Raw genomic sequence first — 23,088 nt, 5'->3', positions numbered from 1 at the left:
AGAATGTGACGGGGGGGGGGTAGAATGTGATGGGGGGAGAATGTGACGGGGGGGGAGAATGTGACGGGGGGAGATTGTGATGGGGAAAATGTGATGGGGGGGGGAGAATGTGACGGGGGGAAAATCTGATGGGGGGGGAGAATGTGACGGGGGGAGAATGTGACGGGGGGGGGGGGGGGAGATAGAAATTAGCGAAAAATAACTTCTCCATAGGAATTTCCACTTCCTTTAACCCTTTTAAAGGGATCCTAGCCCCAATTTTTCATTTTTAAGCTGCATATGGGGTACTGCAGCAAAAAGTAAACCTACCCTATCCACAGGTATGGGATAAGTGTCATTTCACGGGTGTGGGGGTGGGGTGGGGGGGGGGGGGGGGTTGCGGTCCAACCTCTGGGACCCCCCCATCGCAAACTCCTGAACAGGACCCGGCTTGCTGAGAAGAACACCTGCAGGGGTTGGCACGCGCTTCATTCATACTCTTTGGGAGCGCCAAAGAGACTCGAGGGCTGTACTTGGGCATTTCCATCGCCCACATAGAAATGAATGGAGCGCGTGCCAACCCCAACATGTGCTCCTCCTTAGAGAGCCGGGGCCCATTCAGGAGAACTCAGGGCATCCCAGCAGTCGGACCCCCTGTGAACTGACACTTATCCCCTATCCTGTGGATAGGGGATAAGCTACTTTTTCGCTGCAGGATCCCTTTAAGACATATGCAGCCCAAAAATGAAAAATTGGGGCTAGGGTCCCTTTAAAAGGGTTAAAAGGAAGTGGAAGTTCCTGTGGATAAACTTTGCAGAACAAATGTTAGTAATTAGCGCAGTAATTATTCCAGGCGCCTCGGTAAAGATCACTAATTATAGCCAAGTGCGGCGGGAAGATTACAGCGGCGGGCCGCTCACACCGTCCCCCCCTGCCCTACAGCTGGCAGCGGCCATCGCCGCCTCACACTCATTTACCATGATTAGAATGACAGGCAGAATCCGCGCTGGCGAATACGCATTAAATATTTAGATGCCAGATGCTCTGAAAGTTGGGTTTAGTTTTGAGATGAACAAAAGTAGTGATTTTAATCTGGTAGAGGACGCTCGAGGATAGAGGGAGCGCTGCACTCGCATCCTATAGTTATGCAGGTCTTTGCTGCATATTCTTTTGTCATCAGCCTTAAAGGGGTATTCCATGAAAAAAACATTTTTTTTAAGATATCAACTGGCTCCAGAAAGTTAAACAGATTTGTAAATTACTTCTATTAAAAAATCTTAATCCTTCCAGTACTTAGCTGCTGAAGTTTAGTTGTTTTTTTCAGTCTGACCACAGTGCTCTCTGCTGACATCTCTGTCTATCTCAGGAATTGTCCAGAGCAGGAGAGGTTTGCTATGGGGATTTGCTGCTACTCTGGACAGTTCCTGAGACAGACAGAGGTGTCAGCAGAGAGCACTGTGGTCAGACAGGGAAAAAAAACAACTCAACTTCAGCAGCTGATAAGTACTGGCAGGATTAAGATTTTTTTAATAGAAGTAATTTACAAATCTGTTTAACTTTCTGGAGCCAGTTGATATGAAAAAAAAAAAAAAGTTTTTTCATGGACTTAACTGGGACCACAGTATAAAACCATCTGCTTAATATTGTGTGAATCCCACGTGTGCTGGACTCCATAGACCTGTGACCTGTCCTGTGGTATCATCCGCATATCCTGTCTCGGCCTTTTGGCTAAGATCTAGTGTGGTATCTGTTCTTATCAGTTTCATGCCGGTGGCCGGATACGCTGGTGTGGAGCTAATGGGGATGGGTGCTGCATGGAGGGGGGCAGGTGTACCGGGGTGTTCCGGGGCTGGTTCTGAGGAATCAGCTCGACGGCTGCCCCAACGTGATCTGTTTCCTCCGGGTCTCACCATGAGGTAGAGGGGTGTAGAGCCGAGGTACTTTGGTGCTTCGGGGAGTGGTGACCCTGAGGTGCCAAAACTCACTGGATGTTAAAACTCACTGAGTGAACGCACTGCACCATATACTCTTCACCTTTGGCACTCACCCTTGGTATCCCGGCCTTATGGCTAGGATCAGGGAAGTTTTATAGATTCAGACGGATGACCGGGCAGTACAGTGGTCCCTCATCCTTTGTTGAAACCATCGCATGTTGAGGGATCCGTGCAATGTAAAGTATAGGACAGTGGTCTACAACCTGCGGACCTCCAGATGTTGCAAAACTATAACAACCAGCATGCCCGGACAGCCAACGGCTGTCCGGGCATGCTGGGAGTTGTAGTTTTGCAACATCTGGAGGTCCGCAGTTTGAAACCACTGATATAGGAAGTTGTACTCACCTGTCCCCGCCGCTCCAGACCGTCACCGCTCGTCACCGCTGCCCTGGATGTCGCCTTCCATTGCTGTCGCCGTGTCCCCGGGGTGTCCCCGTCGCTCCGGCAAGGCCTCTGCTTCCCCGGCATCCTCGCTCTCCGTCGCCGCCATCAAGTCGCTACGCACGCTGCTCCTATTGGATGACGGGACGGCGTGCGCGGCGACGTGATGACGACGATGGAGAGCGCCGATGATGCAGGGGATCCCGAAAAGGACGCGCCGGAGCCCCGAGGACAGGTAAGTGCTCTTCAGCGGACCACACGGGGCACCGTAAACGGCTATCCGGTGGCGGCTGAAGCAGTCTGCGCTGCAGGATAGCCGTTTATGCGATGGCCCCGACATACAAAAGCATTGCATGTTGATGCTGCCTCTGAGAGGCCATCGCATGTTGAAATTATCATATGTCGGGGCCATCGTAGGTCGGGGGATCACTGTATATCTATTATTTTATTTTTTGTATGTCACTGTGCCACTTTTACGTGTTTGTTTGTACACAGGATTTGTCAGGGTGCGGTAGCCCTTCTGGGTGTCCCTCCTGGCGGTCTAGGGGAGGTGTGTGTGGCCATTAGGTTCCTCACCTCCCTGCAACCTCTGGGCATCTTGGCTTCGGTCGAGAGGCCATCAGTATACGGCTCCTCGGCTGATACCTTGGTTAACGCCTGGGTTGAAGCCAGTTGATTTTTGTTGCCCCTTAGTAGCTTTGGTGAAAAGGGGCAACAAACCTGGATCCTTGCAGGTGCCTTTTTGCCCAGTGGTGAAGGGTAGGTTTGTTGGGGGGCCTCTCTCCTGTTGGAGAAGGGCTTAGCTATAGACCGCATCCTTTGTGCACGTTTTTTAGTGTGACACGTTTGCACTTTTTCTTGCACTTTGGGTGATAGAGAGCACTTGCCTCGTGTCTTAAAAAAAAAAAAAATAACGCATATCCTGTCAGTGTGTCCCAACCAGGGTGCCTCTAGCTGTTGCAAAACTACAACTCCCAGCTTCGGCTGTCCGGACATGCTGGGAGTTGTAGTTTTGCACCAGATGGAGACGCTCTGGTTTGGAAACATTGTTGCAAGTTGTTAGGTGATCAGGATATATAGTAGTTATACACCTTCCCTCCAGCTCTATCTGTATACTGCTCCTGCTTTCTCTATGGGATCAGGATATATTGTAGTTATACACCTCCTCTCCAGCTCTATCTGTATACTGCCCCTGCTATCTCTATGGGATCAGGATATATAGTAGTTATACACCTCCCCTCCGGCTCTATCTGTATACTGCTGCTGCTATCTCTATGGGATCAGGATAAATAGTAGTTATACACCTCCCCTCCGGCTCTATCTGTATACTGCTGCTGCTATCTCTATGGGATCAGGATATATAGTAGTTATACCCCTCCGCTCGAGCTCTATCTGTATACTGCTGCTGCTATCTTTCTGAGATCAGGTTATATAGTAGTTATACGCATCCCCTCCTGCTCTATCTGTATACTGCTGCTGCTATCTCTATGGGATCAGGATATATAGTAGTTATACCCCTCCGCTCGAGCTCTATCTGTATACTGCTGCTGCTATCTCTATGAGATCAGGCTATATAGTAGTTATACGCATCCCCTCCTGCTCTATCTGTATAATGCTGCCGTTCTCTCTCTGGGATCAGGATATACAGTAGATATACACCTTCCCTCCAGCTCTATCTGTATATTGCCGCTGCTATCTCTATGGTATCAGGATAATGAGTAGTTATACACCTCCCCTCCAGCTCTATCTGTATACTGCTGCTGCTATCTATATGGCATCAGGATATATAGTAGTTATACACCTCTGAAGTCAGCCATTGTGGAGATATGGAAGTGATATGGGAAGGGGTGGGGGAGGGGGTTATTAGTGACTATACATATAAGGAGGTTATTATACCGTCTTAAATTTCTTGTATATCTTGCAGATCCTAAATGAAAGAGTAACCAAAGAGCTAGAACAGTTCCAGGTCCGAAACACCAAACTTCTGCAGGAGAATGAGCAGCACGGCATCAATAATGAACAGCTGGTCCAGGAAAACCAGCAGAAACAACTGGAACTAAAGGTACCAGCACCGCCGTGTGATCTCTGCGTACAGGAGCCTTCCCTCCATTGTGTTCCACTGAATTCTTTTTTTGAAGATTAATGGGGTACTCCAGGAAAAAACTTTTTTTTGTATATATCAACTGGCTCCAGAAAGTTAAACAGATTTGTAAATTACTTCTATTAAAAAATCTTAATCCTTTCAGTACTTATGAGCTTCTGAAGTTAAGGTTGTTCTTTTCTGTCTAAGTCCTCTCTGATGACACCTGTCTCGGGAAACGCCCAGTTTAGAAGAGGTTTGCTATGGGGATTGGCTTCTGAACTGGGGGTTTCCCGAGACAGGTGTCATTAGAGAGGATTCAGACAGAAAAGAAAAACCTTAACTTCAGAAGCTCATAAGTACTGAAAGGATTAAGCTTTTTTAATAGAAGTAATTTACAAATCTGTTTAACTTTCTGGAGCCAGTTGATATATACACACATATATATATATATATATATATATATATATATATATATATATATATATTAAAAAAAAGGTTTTTCCTGAATAACACCTTTAAAGTGGGGTCATTAAAGGGATCCTCCTCTATTGACAAACTTTTTTTCACCAGGGTCTCCAGTTGCTAATCTGATGACGGGTGTCCTGCTGCAGGGACCCCAGCTGTTACCTATAATCTGTAGGGGACTGGCTGTAAGATAGTTCCATCCTGTCATCTTGATTCCTTCTTCCTTGTCATTCCCAGTCTAGAGAAGAGGAGATCAGTCAGATGCGGCAGGAGATCTCCAAGCTTTCTAAAGTGAGAGAATCCATCCAGAGGAAATACAGACAGATGGAGGAGCAGAAGACTGAGGTGGAGCAGCAGAGAGAGACGCTGAAAAACCAGATTACAGGCCTGGAGAGAGGTAAAGCGTCTTCACTTAACCTGAAGCCTGTGAGCTGCTGCAGAACCTCACTACACTGCACCATGCATATAAAGATAACCTAGTGATAAGCTGCTACGGTTTTATGGAAACAAAACATATAGTTAAAGGGGTACTCCGCTGCTCAGCGCTTGGAATAAACTGTTCTGAATGCTGGAGCTCGTGACGTCATAGCCCCGCCCCCTCATGATGTCACGTCCGCCCCCTCAATGCAAGTCTATGGGAGGGGGCGGGACGCCCCCTCCCATAGACTTGCATTGAGGGGGCGGAGTGTGACGTCATGAGGGGGCTATGACGTCACAAGCTCCCGGCTCCAAGCATTCGCAACAGTTTGTTCCAAACGCTGAGCAGCGGAGTACCCCATAAAGGGATACTCCAGAGATCTTATCCCCTATCCAAAGGATAAGGATTAAGATGTCTGATCACAGGGGTCCCGCCGCTGAGATCCCCCCCGCAATCTCCGTGCAACACCCGACGTTCTAAACAGTATGTTTAGAATGCTAGGTTCCCATACCCCCTCGTGACGTCACGCCACTCCCCTTCTATTCATGTCTATGGCAGGGGGCGTGCCAAAGGTGACACCAGCATATAGATATAAGAAGTACACACAATAGATGTTGCTCACAGCTTAACCCCCCCTCCCTTTAGAATAATCCTTAACCCCTACAGACGTATATTTACATCCGTGGCCGGCTCCAGATCTGTGAAGTGCGCTCAGAAGCTGAGTGCGCTTCGTATCTGCGGGGTCCCGGTTGCTGACCCGGCGGCTAATACCGGACATCGCCGATTGGGCTGATGTCCGTTATTAACGCTTTAGACACCATGATCTAAGTTGATCGCGGCATCTAAAATGGAAGAATATGCAGTCGGTTAGATCAGCGGAGCTGTTTGGGACCGCCGCGGTGAAATCACAGCGTCCTGAACAGCTGAGAGAACAGCTGGAGGCTCCCTACGTGGCTCCACGCTGTTTGATTGGCATTTGATCGCTCCAAGCCTGAGATCCAGGCTTGAGCAATCAAGCGCATATAACACTGATCAGTGCTCTTCTATGGCAATGCACTGAACAGTGTCTGCAATCAGTGTAATGCATGTTATAGATCCCTATGGGCAAAAAAAAAATGTAAAAAAGAGTTAATAAATGTGATTTAACCCCTTCCCTAATAAAAGTCTGAATCACCCCTCTTTTCCCATTTAAAAAAAAAACTGTGTAAAAATTTTTTTTTATAAACATTTGTGGTATCGCCACGTGCGTAAATGTCCGAACTATAAAAATATATAGTTCATTAAACCGCACGGTCAATGGCGTACGTGCAAAAAAATTCCAAAGTCCAAAATATCGTATTTGTAGTCACTTTTTAAACCGTAAAAAAAATGAATAAAAAATTATCAAAAAATCCGATCAAAACAAAAGTGGTACCGATAAAAACTTCAGATCACCGCGCAAAATAGGAGCTCTCATACCGCCCCGTACACGGAAAAATAAAATAGTTATAGGGGTCAGAAGATGACAATTTTATATGTATAAATTTTCCTGCATGTAGTTATGATTTTTTCCAGAAGTGCGACAAAATCAAACCTATATAAGGGTGCTTTTACACTACACAGTTCTAGGTCCGGTCAGAAAACCTTATTCGGGGAAAAATGAGATATCCGGAGTCAGCGTTTGACTCCGGTTGGCTCATTGAAATGAATGGGGTTCGGGCCGTATCCGGCTGGGATACGGGAGCTGCCGGTTTTCGCCCCTCCCAACCGGATCCAGCAACCGTACGCTACAAACGTAGTGTGAAAGCACCCTAAGTAGGGCATCATTTTAACCATATGGACCTACAGAATAAAGATAAGGTGTCATTTTTACCGAAAAATGTACTGCGTAGAAACTGAAGCCCCCAAAAGATACAAAATTGTGTTTTTTCTCAATTTTGTCGCACATTGATTTTTTTTCCGTTTCGCCGTAGATTTTTGGGTAATATGGCTGATGTCATTATAAAGTAGAATTGGTAGTGCAAATAAAAAGCCATCATATGGATTTTTAGGTGCAAAATTTAAAGGGTTATGATTTTTAAAAGGTAAGGAGGAAAAAACGAAAGTGTAAAAACGGAAAAACCCCCGGTCCTTAAAGTGCAAATGTCATGAAATCTGGGTGCAATAACCTGCACACAGCCTTTGTACTGTGTGCAGGGGGTGTGTATAGCAATGTTTTTATCTAATATTTGCAGGCTTTCATGACCCCCAAAAAATGCTTATGATCAAAGCCACTGATGGTCGGATAGGCGTGGCCCGAGTTACGTGATGCCCCGCCGCCGCCATGCCCACCCCCTGTATGTCAGCGCTGGGACCGCTGTGCGATTGACACACAGGTGCCAGCGCATGCACCCTTCAGCTAATCTAACGTGTGCCCGCTGTGTGTCCCCCAGCGAGCGCTTGCTCCCTCTGCCGTCTTTCTCCTCAGTGCGCCTGCGCAGTGCTAGCTGGATGGCACGCAGCGGCATGCACGTTAGATTAGCTGAAGGGCACATGCAATGGGACCTGTGTGTCAATCACACAGCGGTCCCAGCGCTGACATACAGGGGGTGGGCGTGGCGGCGGCAGGGCATTGCGTAATTCGCGCCACGCCTATCCGACCGTCAGTGGCTTTGATCAAACGCATTTTTTGGGGTCATGAAAGTCTGCAAATATTAGGTAAAAACATTGCTATACCCCCCACCTGCACACAGTGCAAAGGCTGTGTGCAGGTTATTGCACCCAGATGTCATGACATTTGCGCTTTAAGGGGTTAAAAGATCACAGAGAATACCCAGTAAGTTTTCCAATTCCTACAAATGGGTTTAGTCCTGTCTATTGTTACCTTTGTTCATGGGGTCTGCTGTAAAGCATACATATAAATGATGTTAAAAACAGCTCAGGCTTCCGTAATAATGTACAATATGTGAAATAATAAATACAGTCAGATTAGAAAAAAAACATGTTTGATTATCTGGCTTAAAGGGGTTATCCAGGAAAAAACTTTTTTATATATATCAACTGGCTCCAGAAAGTTAAACAGATTTGTAAATTACTTCTATAAAAAAATCTTAATCCGTTCAGTACTTATCAGCTTCTGAAGTTAAGGTTGTTCTTTTCTGTCTAAGTGCTCTCTGATGACACGTGTCTCGGGAACCACCCAGTTTAGAACCAAATCCCCATAGCAAACCTCTTCTAAATTGGGCGTTTCCCGAGACACGTGTCATCAGAGAGCACTTAGACAGAAAAGAACAACTTTAACTTCAGAAGCTCATAAGTACTGAAAGGATTAAGCATTTTTAATAGAAGTAATTTACAAATCTGTTTAACTTTCTGGAGCCAGTTGATATATATAAAAAAAAAAAAGTTTTTTTCCTGGATAACCCCTTTAACCCCTTAAGGACACAGGACGTAAATGTACATTTACGTCCTGTGCATAACCGCGGGCATCGGAGCGATGCCCGTGTCATGCGCGGCTGATCCCGGCTGCTGATCGCAGCCAGGGACCCGCCGGCAATGGCCGACGCCCGCGATCTCGCGGGCGTCCGCCATTAACCCCTCAGGTGCCGGGATCAATACAGATCCCGGCATCTGCGGCAGTGTGCGATTTGAATGAATGATCGGATCGCCCGCAGCGCTGCTGCGGGGATCCGATCATTCAGAACGCCGCACGGAGGTCCCCTCTCCTTCCTCCGTCCGGCTCCCGGCGTCTCCTGCTCTGGTCTGTGATCGAGCAGACCAGAGCAGAAGATCGCCGATAACACTGATCTGTTCTATGTCCTATACATAGAACAGATCAGTATTAGCAATCATGGTATTGCTATGAATAGTCCCCTATGGGGTCTATTCAAGTGTAAAAAAAAATGTGAAAAATCCCCTCCCCCAATAAAAAAGTAAAACGTCCGTTTTTTCCTATTTTACCCCCAAAAAGCGTAAAAATTTTTTTTTATAGACATACTTGGTATCGCCGCGTGCGTAAATGTCCGAACTATTAAAATAAAATGTTAATGATCCCGTACGGTAAACGGCGTGAACGAAAAAAAAAAAAAAACGTCCAAAATTCCTACTTTTTTAATACATTTTATTTAAAAAAAAATTATAAAAAATGTATTAAAAGTTTTTTATATGCAAATGTGGTATCAAAAAAAGTACAGATCACGGCGCAAAAAATGAGCCCCCATACCGCCACTTATACGGAAAAATAAAAAAGTTAGAGGTCATCAAAATAAAGGGATTATAAATGTACTAATTTGGTTAAAAAGTTTGTGATTTTTTTTAAGCGCAACAATAATATAAAAGTATATAATAATGGGTATCATTTTAATCGTATTGACCCTCAGAATAAAGAACACACATCATTTTTACCATAAATTGTACGGCGTGAAAACGAAACCTTCCAAAATTAGCAAAATTGCGTTTTTAGTTTTAATTTCCCCACAAAAATAGTGTTTTTTGGTTGCGCCATACATTTTATGATATAATTAGTGATGTCATTACAAAGGACAACTGGTCGCGCAAAAAACAAGCCCTCATACTAGTCTGTGGATGAAAATATAAAAGAGTTATGATTTTTAGAAGGCGAGGAGGAAAAAAATGAAAACGTAAAAATTAAATTGTCTGAGTCCTTAAGGCCAAAATGGGCTGAGTCCTTAAGGGGTTAATATGCATTTTCTTTTATTCCAAAAATGGCTCCTGTACTGAAGCCGCAACACTCCCTGCTTCCAGGTATAGCAGGGAGCTGTGCATGCGCGCTCATGCTACAAGGCTGCACGAGATGGCAAAGTTATATCACGTATAGGCGGCGTGCTGGAGAGAAGAACATGCGTATTTATGTAGGGATTGTATCACAGGGCAGAACAGTGCAACAAGGGGATGGGGAATGTCCCAAATGTATCAATAAGATAATTCATATTCATATTAGAATTTCTCTCTATAACTCTGGAATGAGGCAACGGATTTGGAAAAGGTGAACTGCATTCTAATCAGCATCACCCGCACTATTACCCTGTATTAAAGGGGTATTCCCCGGGTTTACCCGGAATAGATCATATGGCCCTTTAAATTCATCATACAGTGCGACGCAGCTGATTTTATTGAACGTGCATTTGTTTATTAACGTCTGATCACTGGACCTTTCACCTGATAATCAGACCATGTACAAGGGCCTTAAAGGGGTAGTCCAGTGGTGAAAAACTTATCCCCTATCCTAAGGATAGGGGATAAGTTTGAGATCGCGGGGGGTCCGACCGCTGGGGCCCCCTGCGATCTCTCTGTACGGGGGCCAGGCTCTCCGGCCAGATAGCGGGTGTCGACCCCCGCATGAAGCGGCGGCCGACACACCCCCTCAATACATCTCTATGGCAGAGCCGGAGATTGCTGAAGGCAGCGCTTCGGCTCTGCCATAAAGTTGTATTGAGGGGGCGTGTCGGCCGCCGCTTTGTGCGGAGGTTGACACGCCCCCTTCCCGCGGGCTGTCGGGGCCCCGTACAAGAGATCGCAGGGGGCCCCAGCGGTCGGACCCCCCCCCGATCTCAAACTTATCCCCTATCCTTAGGATAGGGGATAAGATAAGTTGTTCACCACTGGGTCACCACTGGACTACTCCTTTAAAGGGGTACTCCGGTGGAAAACTTTTTTTTTTTTTTTTTTTAATCAACTGGTGCCAGAAAGTTAAATAGATTTGTAAATTTCCTATCTATTAAAAAATCTTAATCCATCCAGTACTTACTAGCTGCTGAAATTTTTTTTCTTTTTGGAACACAGAGCTCTCTGCTGACATCACGAGCACAGTGCTCTCTGCTGACATCTCTGTCCATTTTAGGAACTGTCCAGAGCAGCATATGTTTGCTATGGAGATTTTCTCCTACTTTGGACAGTTCTTAAAATGGACAGAGATGTCAGCAGAGAGCACTGTGCTCAAGATGTCAGCAGAGAGCTCTGCGTTCCAAAAAGAAAAAAAATTCCTCTGTAGTATTCAGCTGCTAATAAGTACTGGAAGGATTAAGATTTTTTTTTAATAGTAATTTACAAATCTGTTTAACTTTCCGGCACCAGTTTTCCAACGGACAACCCCTTTTAAGTGGTATTCCGGGTTTACACATCTTATCCCCTATCCTTTGGATAAGATGTTTGATCGCAGGGGTCCCGTTGCTGGGGTCCCCCATGATCACGCCTCCTAGTGACGTCACGCCCCCTCCATTCATGTCTATGGGAGGGGGCGTGGCGTCCGTCACGCCCCCTCCCATAGACATGAATGGAGGGGGCGTGGCGTGACGTCACTAGGGTGTGTGATCGTGATGTCACGTCCCTGTCTCAGAAGCAGCGTCTGGCACAGAATTCTGGAAGCTGCACCAGATCACGGGGGACCCCAGCAGCGGGACCCCTGCGATCATACATGTTATCCCCATCCTTTGTATAGGGGATAAGATGTGTAAACTCGGAATACCCCCTTAAGGCCCTTGTACATGGGCCCATTATCAGGTGAAAGGGCCAGTGATCAGACGTTAATAAACAAACGCACGTTCAATAAAATCAGATGCGTCGCTCTGTATGATGAATTTAAAGAGGCCAAATGATCTATCGTGCCTTGTGAACTGGTAACCCCTCGACCTACGATGGCCCCGACATACGATAATTTCAACATACAATGACCTCTCAGAGGCAGCATCAACATACGATGCTTTTGTATATCGGGGCCATCGCATAAACGGCTATCCTGCAGCGCAGACTGCTTCAGCTGCCACCGGATAGCCGTTTACGGTGCCCCATGTGGTCCGCTGACGATCACTTACCTGTCCTCGGGGCTCCGGCGCGTCCTCTTCGGGATCCCCTGCATCATCGGCGCTCTCCATCGTCGTCATCACGTCGCTGCGCACGCCGTCCCGTCATCCAATAGGAGGAGCGATGTGATGGCGGCGACGGAGAGCGCGGATGCCGGGGAAGCAGAGGCCTTGCCGGAGCGGCGGGGTCACACCGGGGACGCGGCGACAGCGATGGACGGCGACATCCAGGGCAGCGGTGACGAGCGGTGACGGTCCAGAGCGGCGGGGACAGGTGAGTACAACTACGTCTAACAGTGGTCTACAACCTGCAGACCTCCAGATGTTGCAAAACTACAACACCCACCATGCCCGGACAGCCAACGGCTGTCCGGGCATGCTGAGTGTTGTAGTTTTGCAACATCTGGAGGTCCGCAGGTTGTAGACCACTGTCCTATACTTTACATTGCACGGATCCCTCAACATAGGATGGTTTCAACAAACGATGGTCCATTTGGAACGGATTACCATCGTATGTTGAGGGACCACTGTACAGCGAATAAGCTTTGTGTATATAAAATTGGAGCTTTTCTTGAAGCAGCGCAGCCATACACCACTGACCCTGGTTTCCAAGAGCAGTACCTCCGTCACAGTGTGCTGACCCAGAAATGCGATGCGTACGGAGCTGCTGACGGGGGGAATCTGGGTGCTGATAATGAAGTGTAAGCTCATTTTGTCGGCGCTGCGCTTCCATCCTGACACTAATAATATGTCTATATCCCTCCAGAGCTGGAGTCTGCTAAGAAACAAGCTGAGCTGGAAAAGAAAGCCGCCGAGGAACTTGTGAGAGAGCGGGACGTGCTGAACAAGGTGAGCGCTCGGTTACCGTGGAAACGCCAAGACCGCTCGTATCACTCATAGATAATAGATTAAAGGAGAAGAGAGATTAAAGGTGGTCATACACATGAGACAGAGGAACCGGCGAACGAACAATTGTCTGGTGAACCATAGTTTTGCTGACGCAGCTTTACTCATTTTAGCCTGTATTGACCATTATATTTGTTCAGATTGGCCATGAATAATCAATGACCCCGGTCGGTAGACGAACAATCGTTCTGGGAACGTTCTTAGTCTACTTCAAACATGGTCGGCTTTATTTCAGTGGAAGATGGTGACAATCCGTTGGTTGTCAGTGTGTCCCTGTCATTTAACCAAACTTTTGACATGTTAGGGTGCTTTCACACCACGTTTTGTACTTACGGTTCTCGAATACGGCTGGGAGGAGGGGGCCCCCCTCCTCCTTAATCGCGGCGCCCGCACTCAGCCGTATTCGGGAACCGTATTTAATGCATGTCTATGAGCCTACCGGAGGGAACCGCAGCCTCCGGTCGGCTGCGTTTTCGGCCATATGCGGTTTCCCGACCGCAGGCAAAAACGTGGTCAACCGCGTTTTTTGTCTACGGTCGGGAAACCGCATACGGCTGAAAACGCAGCCGACCGGAGGTTGCGGTTCCCTCCAGTCGGCTCATAGACATGCATGCTGGGAGTTGTAGTTTTGCAACAGCTGGGGGCACCCTGGTTGAGAAACACTGCTGTAGACATTTAACAGGGGTGGGGTGCAAATCTTTGAGTCCCTTGTAGATGGTGAGCAGGTCTAGTACTCGGAGGGGGAACAATCGACCATGTGTCCTTTTTTGTTTTTTTGTTTTTTTCTAGAACCTCCAAAAAGCAGGAAATGCCACTCAGAAACAGCTTAACCTGGTGAAACTCCACGAGCAGTCCAAGAAGAACCTGGAGGAGGAAATCATCAACTACAAGGAGGAGGCGCAGAAACAGAGGAAGATCATCTACCAGCTGGAGAAAGAGAGAGACCGCTACATCAATGAAGCCAGCGAGCTGACCCAGAAGGTGAGGACCACATTCTGCTGTTTACTTAGTGCCATGCAGGGTGGGGATATGCAGCTGCCAGGAACCTAATGCCGCTTATCCTCAGGCGAAACGAAGGATTGGAAAGAACTGATGTCTGAATGCCAGAAACTTTACTAGTCTTCCCTTTCATTCAGCGATCCCCGAGTTGTTTCGATCTTTTACAATCCTAAGGCTTGGTTTATATATATATATATATATATATATATATATATAGACAAAGAATAAGTCAGCCAGCACTTTAGTTGATACCAAACTATTATATGGACCTGGCCTACAGGTGCACGCTACTAGGCTAAATATACAGCAACAGAAGAATGCAGCAGCACACTGCCAGCACAAGGATATAGGTGAAACATGAACATGCAGATAAAACATGGAGAGCTATACAGCTATGGCGTAATAGATGCAAATTTGAAACTATGAAATAGTGAGGCACTTAGCTCGCAAATTTGTCTCCGCCGGCGGTCAAATAGCTGTATAGCTCTCCATGTTTTATCTGCATGTTCATGTTTCACCTATATCCTTGTGCTGGCAGTGTGCTGCTGTATTCTCCTGTTGCTGTATATCTAGCCTAGTAGCGTGCACCTGTAGGCCAGGTCCATATAATAGTTTGGTATCAACTAAAGTGCTGGCTGACTTATTATTTGTCTGTATTACACATACGGGGGAGTGGCTACCTCCATGTTGGCCTTGCACCCCACCCACCTCTATCAGGTGTGTATATAAGGTGTCTTGGATGTTCCAGACCCTGCCATGCTTACTGAATTGTTCACACAGAGGCATATACACAGTGTAGGGTCCGTCCCAAGGAGGCCACCTTATCGCGGTGCGACGGTCCAAGCTATTTGACCGCCGGCGGAGACAAATTTGCGAGCTAAGTGCCTCACTATTTCATAGTTTCACATTTGCATCTATTACACCATAGCTGTATAGCTCTCCATGTTTTAACTGCATTTTCATGTTTCACCTATATCCTTGTGCTGGCAGTGTGCTGCTGCATTCTTCTGTTGCTGTATATATATATATATATATATATATATATATATATACAGTGGTCCCTCAACATACGATGGTAATCCGTTCCAAATGAACCATCGTTTGTTCAAACCATCGTATGTTGAGGGATCCGTGCAATGGAAAGAATAGGAAGTTGTACTCCTGTCCCCGCCTCTCCAGACCGTCACCGCTCGTCACTGCTGCCCTGAATGTCGCCCTCCATTGCTGTCGCCGCGTCACCATGGTGTCCCCGACGCTCCGGACGTCTCTGCTTCCCCGGGATCGTCGCTCTCATGTCGCCACCATCACGTCAGTACGCATGCCGCTCCTATTGGATGACGGGACGGCGTGCGCGGCGACGTGATGATAACCATGGAGAGCGCCGGCGATGCAGGGAATCCCAAAGAGGACGCTCCGGAGCCCGGAGGACAGGTAGGAGACCATCACCGGAGCACACGGGGCACCGTAAACTGCTATCCGGCGGCAGCTGAAGTGGTCAGCGCTGCCGGATAGCTGTTTATGCGATGGCCCCGACATACAAAACATACAAAAGTATTGTATGTTTATGCTGCCTTCAACATGCGATGGCCTCTGAGAGGCCATAGCATGTTGAAATTATCGTATGTCGGGGCCATCGTAGGTCGGGGGGTCACTGTATATATGTGTATATATATATATATATATATATATATATATATATATATATATACACAGTGATCCTCAACTTACAATGGCCTCGACATACAATAGTTTCAACATACAATGGTCTATTCTGGATCATTGTAACTTGAAACCAGACTCAACATACAATGCTATGTACAGTCCAGATCTGTGAAACGTGTCAATGGCCGGAAGATGTGACCAATCAGAATGGGCATTTCACTGGTAAAACCCCTGTATTACTGAAGTGTATGCACTGACTGATGTCTGGTAGTGCCCCCCACAGTACAGGGAGGTATTACATGTTCTGTACTCTTTACCTGTGCCTGGATTAGCTGCTCCTTTGGACACCAAGTAAGGGCGGCTCTATTTAACTTTTTTACTGTACTGTACAGAGTACAGTACTGTGTCCAGTGATCTTCATTAAAGCTTTTTCGCATTTTCAAGTGCTGGATCATTGCTCTTCTGTTCTGTGTACTGTAATGACCCTGAAGAAGCTCCTGTCCTCTACATAGACAGTGATTACAGCTCCCAGCAGATCTTTATTACTTTTATATGTAAGGACTTGCTTTATCTATATTAGTTATCTCCTATTCTGCTATTCTTGGATGATATTTTAGGTCTTCAGAACCAATTACCAGTTTTCCATAGAGTTATGGTCTCAACATACAATGGTCGTCCTGGAACCAATTAATATTGTAACTTGAGGGATAACTGTAAGTTATATATATATATATATATATATATATATATATATGCGACTCACTTTATTGTACCCTTTTCTTTCAGGTTCTTCAGCACATGGAGGATATCAAAGTACGGGAGATGCAGATCTTTGATTATAAAAAAAAGATTGCCGAAGCAGAAACCAAGCTGAAACAACAGCAGAACTTATACGAAGCCGTGAGATCGGACAGGAACCTGTACAGCAAGAACCTCATTGAGGCTCAGGTGCAATGTGTCCCTTTATGTAATACCTGAATATTAGTAGAATGAAGAAGAGGGGATGGAGAGGGTTGTATAGGGCTAAACTGGTGACATAAATGGTCAGTCTGAGGCCTCCAGGGTGTAGTAATGGGCTGCCAATAGATAGCCTGTCATGGAAGGTGACCTTGATGGTGTCAGGCTCAGCTCACCTATGGGATTTTTGGGATACACAGAGGATGAAGAACATCCCTTCTTATCCTAATACAGTAGCGCTCCTCAGACTTGTCCCTGGAAGCCTTACATCACATTAAGTGATGGCATATTGTTAGGAAATGCTAACACTTCATGATCTTTGAGAGTCCCACCCATCTGGAGAAAAAAAGAGCCACAGTGCTGTTTCAGTGCTAAACCACCACAGTCTTTCCCTGCACGTGGGTCAAGAACTGCAGCACAATCAGTCAAATGAACGGGGCCAGGGGTAGTTTCCTGCACAGCCAGGTGGTCTGGAGCACTTTAAAGGGGTACTCCAGTGGAAAACAATTTATTTTAAATCAACTGGTGCCAGAAAGTTAAACAGTTTTGTAAATTATTTCTGTTAAAAAATCTTTATCCTTCCAGTACTTATTAGCTGCTGTATACTACAGAGGATGCTCTTTTCTTTTTGAATTTCTTTTCTGTCTGATCACAGTGCTCTCTGCTGACACCTCTGTCCATGTCAGGAACTGTCCAGAGCAGGAGAGGTTTGCTCCTGCTCTGGACAGTTCCTGACATGGACAGAGGTGTCAGCAGAGAGCACTGTGGACAGACAGAAAAGAAATTCCAAAATAAAAGAACTTTCTCTGTAGAAAACAGCAGCTGAGAAGTACTGTAACGATTAATTTTTTTTTTTTTTTTTATAGAAGTAACTTACAAATCTGTATAACTTTCTGGCACCAGTTGATTTAAAAATAAATTGTTTTCCACCGGAGTACCCCTTTAAGAACTGCTGCTCATTCTGTGATTTTAATACCTATTATTTTTGCCCACTTAATAGATCCAGCAGTAGCATCGGCCATCACAATGGAGTCGCCCAGTTAACAGAGACTACTTCTTCTTCACAGGATGAAATTACCGAAATGAAGAGAAAGCTGAAGATAATGAACCACCAGGTTGACCAGCTGAAAGAGGAGATCTCCTCCAAGGAATCTGCTCTGGTCAAGGTCCATCTGGATCACCAGCGTTTAGAGAAGGAAAAGGAGGCTCTGAAGGTTTGTCACTTCTTACATTTCCTATGAGGCTTCCATTGTGTGTCTGCCACCCAGGCCGCTTCTCTGCTTGGAGTACTCAAGACAGCCCAGCCATAGGCTGAACAATGAAGCTGATTGCTAGGGATGTTAGGTTGTCAGCTAGCAATTCCATAGCAACCAGTCGCACATTAAAAGCTCAAAGTATGTAGACGAGGTGGCCAAGTGGTTAAGACGATGGACTGCTAATCCATTGTGCTCTGCAAGCATGGGCTCAAATTCCATCCTCATTGGATTTGAAGCTCAAAGTGGAACTGCCATAAAACCTGAATCGTAAAAGTGGTCAGGAAGGGTTGGTGGGCTATGCTTACACTCTTAAACGGGTACTCCGCCCCTAGACATCTTATCCCCTAACAACATGTCTGATTGTGGGGGCCATGCCCCCTCAATGGTCGTCATGCCTCCTCTCATATACTAACCAGACAGTGACTTCACAAGCCTCTGCCCCCCCCCCCCCCCCCCCAGTCATCCGGCACGGAGCGAAGTTCACTCTGTGCACTGGATGTCTGGGGTGCCGCAGCCGAGATCGCAGAGGGACCCCCTGCGATCAGACATCTTATCCCCTATCCTTTGTATAGGGGATAAGATGTCAAGTACCCCTTTAAACCCCACAACTGGATTTCCAAGCGGAATTCCACTCTGAAATTCTTTTGATGCAGTAGCTTCCTATTGTTTTCAATGAGACTCTCCGGTAATGTTCGCACTGCAGAATTTTCACAGAGGAGAATATCGCCACGGAAATTCCACAAAAGAATGAACATGTTCATTCATCAGCTATGTAGTGCATGTCCCGGCGGTCCTATCTCCAACTGATTCATTCAGCAGACGAGATCTGTGCCTGGAATCTCTCTAGGTGTAGATTCCGTAGTGTGAATGGGCCCTTAGGGCACAGCTTCATGTAACCAAATTCCTCTGCTGTGGCTCAAATCCTGATGATCTCATCAGATTTTACCCCATACATTGCAAAGGGTGAAATCCAAAGGGAAAAGCTGCAACAACAGTAACAAAACGCGCATTAAAATCCACAGCATGGTCACTTTTATGCCAGAATTTTTCTCTTGCATGAGAACGGTGTTTCCAAAAACCCCGTCCCCATGTATTGTGCTGTAATTTGTGACAGAATTGCAGTTCAAAATCTGCATCAATTACCGTATTTTTCGCCCTATAGGACGCACCGGCGTATAAGATGCACCCAATTTATAGGTGCAAAATCTAAAAAAATAAAGATTTTGAACCCAATAGTGGTCTTCAACCTGCGGACCTCCAGATGTTGCAAAACTACAACTCCCAGCATGCCCGGACAGCCGTTGCAAAACTACAACTCCCAGCATGCCCGGACAGCCGTTGGCTGTCCGTGCATGCTGGGAGTTGTAGTTTTGCTACATCTGGAGGTCCGCAGATTGAAGACCACTGCATAGGAGGTAATACTCACGTGTCCCCGCCGCTCCGGACCCGTCACCGCTGCCCTGGATGTCGCTCCATCGCTGTCGCCGTGTCCCCGTCGCTCCGGAAGGTCTCTGCTGCCGGCCGGGTATCCTCGCTCTCAGTCGCCGCCATCACGTCCTTACGCACATACGCGACGACGTGATGACGAGGAAGGAGAGCGCCGGCCATACAGGGGATCCCTGAACGGAGAAGACACCGAGGAGGCAGGTAAGGTCCCCCCCCGGTGTCCTGTAAGCACTAACCCGGCTATTCAGTCGGGCTGTTCGGGACCGCTGCACTGAAATCGCTCAGCCGGGTTAGTGTCACTTTCCCTTCAGACACGGCGGTCAGCTTTGATCGCCGCATCTGAAGGGTTAATACAGGGCATCACCGCGATCGGTCCTGTATTAGCCGCGGGTCCCGGCCGTTGATGGCCACAGGGACCGCCGCGATAGGTGTGTATTCGCCGTATAAGACGCACCGACTTTTTCCCCCCAGTTTTGGGGAAGAAAAAGTGCGTCTTATACGGCGAAAAATATGGTACATCATGTCTTTTCTTCTGCTTAGAGCCATAATCCTGGCCTCACTCACCCTGTATTGTTCTGTGACCAAAACCTCAGAAAAAGCCATAGATGGCTATGGGGTAAACGGGCTAGTCCGATCGCATATAAGTACGGAATATCCATACAGGACATATTCCTACAACAGAGGTCCAGTGATCCTAGTTTAGCAATGCAAAGATGAGAAAGAGAAGCAGAGTGGGGGTTGACCATGCACACTGCTCCCTCTGGTACAGTCTATGGGAGTTCAGGGAACTGCCAAACCGTTACCCGAACTACTGATGTGTTGTGAATGTCCATTGTCACAATATCTGTTTTAAAATTTTGTGCAGAATTCTCTCAAAGTCATTCATTGTGGTGATTTTCCGTGGGATGAAAAATGTTCCTTGTCTGGGGCATTGAAGTTAAAGGGGTACTCCCATGGAAAACATATTTTTTTTTTTTAAATCAACTGGTGCCAGAAAGTCAAACAGATTTTTTAATGACTTCTATTAAAAAATCTTTACCCTTCCAGTACTTTTTAGCAACTGTATGCTAGAGAGGAATTTCTTTTCTTTTTTGTGTTGACCACAGTGCTCTCTGCTGACACTTCTGTCCATATCAGGAACTGACCAGAGCAGCATAGCTTTGCAATGGGGATTTTCTCCTGCTCTGTACAGTTCCTGATACGGGCATCAGGTGTCAGTAGAGAGCACTGAGGACAAGACAAAAAAAGAAATTCAAAAAGAAAAGAATTTCCTCTGTAGCATACAGCTGCTAAAAAGTATTAGAAGGGTAAAGATTTTTTAATAGAAGTAATTTACAAATCTGTTAAACTTTCTGGCACCAGTTGATTTAAAAAAAAATGTTTTCCACCAGAGTACCCCTTTAAGCAGGGCCGGACTGGGTGTGAAAACCAGCCCTGGAAAAAATTACATACCAGCCCCATAGTGTTGCGTCATTATACCAGCACGTCGTCATTTTCTTTTTCATAAAAGGTAAAATCATGCATTTTAAAGCATATTAGTTTCCCCACATTAGGTGCAGTATAGTTCCCCCCACATTAGGTGCAGTATAGTTCCCCCCCACATTAGGTGCAGTATAGTTCCCCCCCCACATTAGGTGCAGTATAGTTCCCCCCCACATTAGGTGCAGTATAGTTCCCCCCCACATTAGGTGCAGTATAGTTCCCCCCCACATTAGGTGCAGTATAGTTCCCCCCCACATTAGGTGCAGTACAGTTCCCCCCACATTAGGTGCAGTACAGTTCCCCCACATTAGGTGCAGTACAGTTCCCCCCACATTAGGTGCAGTACAGTTCCCCCCACATTAAGTGCAGTACAGTTCCCCCCACATTAAGTGCAGTACAGTTCCCCCCACATTAGGTGCAGTACAGTTCCCCCCACATTAGGTGCAGTACAGTTCCCCACATTAGGTGCAGTATAGTTCCCCACATTAGGTGCAGTCACTGAGGACAAGCAGGGATCTGTACACTGAGGACAAGCAGGGCTCTGCACACTGAGGACAAGCAGGGCTCTGCACACTGAGGACAAGCGGGGCTCTGCACACTGAGGACAAGCGGGGCTCTGTACACTGAGGACAAGCGGGGCTCTGTACACTGAGGACAAGCGGGGCTCTGTACACTGAGGACAAGCGGGGCTCTGTACACTGAGGACAAGCGGGGCTCTGTACACTGAGGACAAGCGGGGCTCTGTACACTGAGGACAAGCGGGGCTCTGTACACTGAGGACAAGCGGGGCTCTGTACACTGAGGACAAGCGGGGCTCTGTACACTGAGGACAAGCGGGGCTCTGTACACTGAGGACAAGCGGGGCCCTGTACACTGAGGACAAGCGGGGTTCTGTACACTGAGGACAAGCTGGGCTCTGTACACTGAGGACAAGCTGGGCTCTGTACACTGAGGACAAGCTGGGCTCTGTACACTGAGGACAAGCTGGGCTCTGTACACTGAGGACAAGCGGGGCTCTGTACACTGAGGACAAGCAGGGCTCTGTACACTGAGGACAAGCAGGGCTCTGTACACTGAGGACAAGCAGGGATCTGTACACCGAGGACAAGCGGGGCTCTGTACACTGAGGATCTGTACACCGAGGACAAGCGGGGATCTGTACACCGAGGACAAGCGGGGATCTGTACACTGAGGACAAGCGGGGCTCTGTACACTGAGGACAAGCGGGGCTCTGTACCTGATGACAAGCGGGGCTCTGTACACTGAGGACAAGTAGGGTTCTGTACCTGATGACAAGCAGGGTTCTGTACCTGATGACAAGCGAGGTTCTGTACCTGAGGACAAGCAGGGCTTTGTACGAGAGAGAGAGCAGCCAGGGCGGCGGGCGCACTGATCAGTGGCACAGTGAACTCCGACGTTGCGCTGCTGCGTTTAGACGTAAGGTGACGTCACCCCCACGGTGATGTGACCTCACGTCTAAGCGCAGCAACGCGCCACGCCGGAGTTCAAAGCGCCTCTCCCAGGCAGCCGACCACCCATGGCCGTAAGTAAGAAGCAGGGCCGGCCTGGGACAGTGCAGGGCCGGCCCTCTTTATCGTCTGCGCCAGGCGGCCTATGCGGCCTGCCTGTGCAACCCGCTGGACCTGTTTTCATGTAGGGGCCTGGTGCCCCTACGTTAATCCGGCCCCAAGGTGGCCCCAAGCCCAGCGGCCCACTGGGATAATTCTCGGTATCCCGTTAGGCCAGTCCAGGCCTGACTTTAAGGACATGACAGGTGGAAAAAAAAACTGAGGAAATGTTTTTTTTTTCTTTCATCTGTGTTCACATTGCGGATTGTGTTTTTTTTTTTTACTATTTTTGTCATTCAGTTCAGATTCATTAGTCTATAGCAGTGTTTCCTAACCAGTGTGCCTCCAGCTGTTGCAAAGCTACAACTCCCAGCATACCTGGACAGCCAAAGACTTGTAGTTTTATAACAGCTGGAGGCACAGTGGTTGTGAAACATCGGTCTGGACTACAATGGGCAAATCAAATTAACCCCTTAGCGACCACGGTTGTAAATGTACGTCCTGGTGTGGCTGTACTTAGCACACCAGGATGTACATTTACGTCCTGTGTACGACTGCGAGTATCGGAGCGGTGCTCACGTCATACACCGCAGGTTCCGGCTGCTAGCAGCAGCTGGGATCCGTCGGTAATGGCCGACATCGACCATAGCGCTGATGTCCGCCATTAACCCCTCAGATGTCGTGATCAGTAGAGATCACGGCATCTGCGGCAATGC

General features: G+C 47.3%; 1 protein-coding gene and 1 pseudogene across 1 annotated transcript in view; both read left to right on the top strand.

Annotated features, from left to right (window-relative positions):
- CFAP58 (cilia and flagella associated protein 58) overlaps positions 1 to 23,088 on the top strand; it is a 96,537-nt gene that overhangs the window by 18,443 nt on the left and 55,006 nt on the right. Inside the window, exons 6-11 of the mRNA XM_056531420.1 lie at positions 4,279 to 4,416; positions 5,140 to 5,299; positions 12,863 to 12,945; positions 13,792 to 13,983; positions 16,450 to 16,611; positions 17,688 to 17,834. Coding sequence (XP_056387395.1) covers positions 4,279 to 4,416; positions 5,140 to 5,299; positions 12,863 to 12,945; positions 13,792 to 13,983; positions 16,450 to 16,611; positions 17,688 to 17,834 — 882 coding nt within the window. The remainder of the gene's footprint in view (positions 1 to 4,278; positions 4,417 to 5,139; positions 5,300 to 12,862; positions 12,946 to 13,791; positions 13,984 to 16,449; positions 16,612 to 17,687; positions 17,835 to 23,088) is intronic.
- LOC130283612 (U2 spliceosomal RNA) lies at positions 1,688 to 1,778 on the top strand (annotated as a pseudogene).

Source organism: Hyla sarda, chromosome 7, assembly GCF_029499605.1.
Source record: "Hyla sarda isolate aHylSar1 chromosome 7, aHylSar1.hap1, whole genome shotgun sequence".
NCBI lineage: Eukaryota > Metazoa > Chordata > Amphibia > Anura > Hylidae > Hyla > Hyla sarda.
Note: the sequence above shows the minus strand (reverse complement) of the source record. Positions and strands in the feature narration are given on the sequence as shown.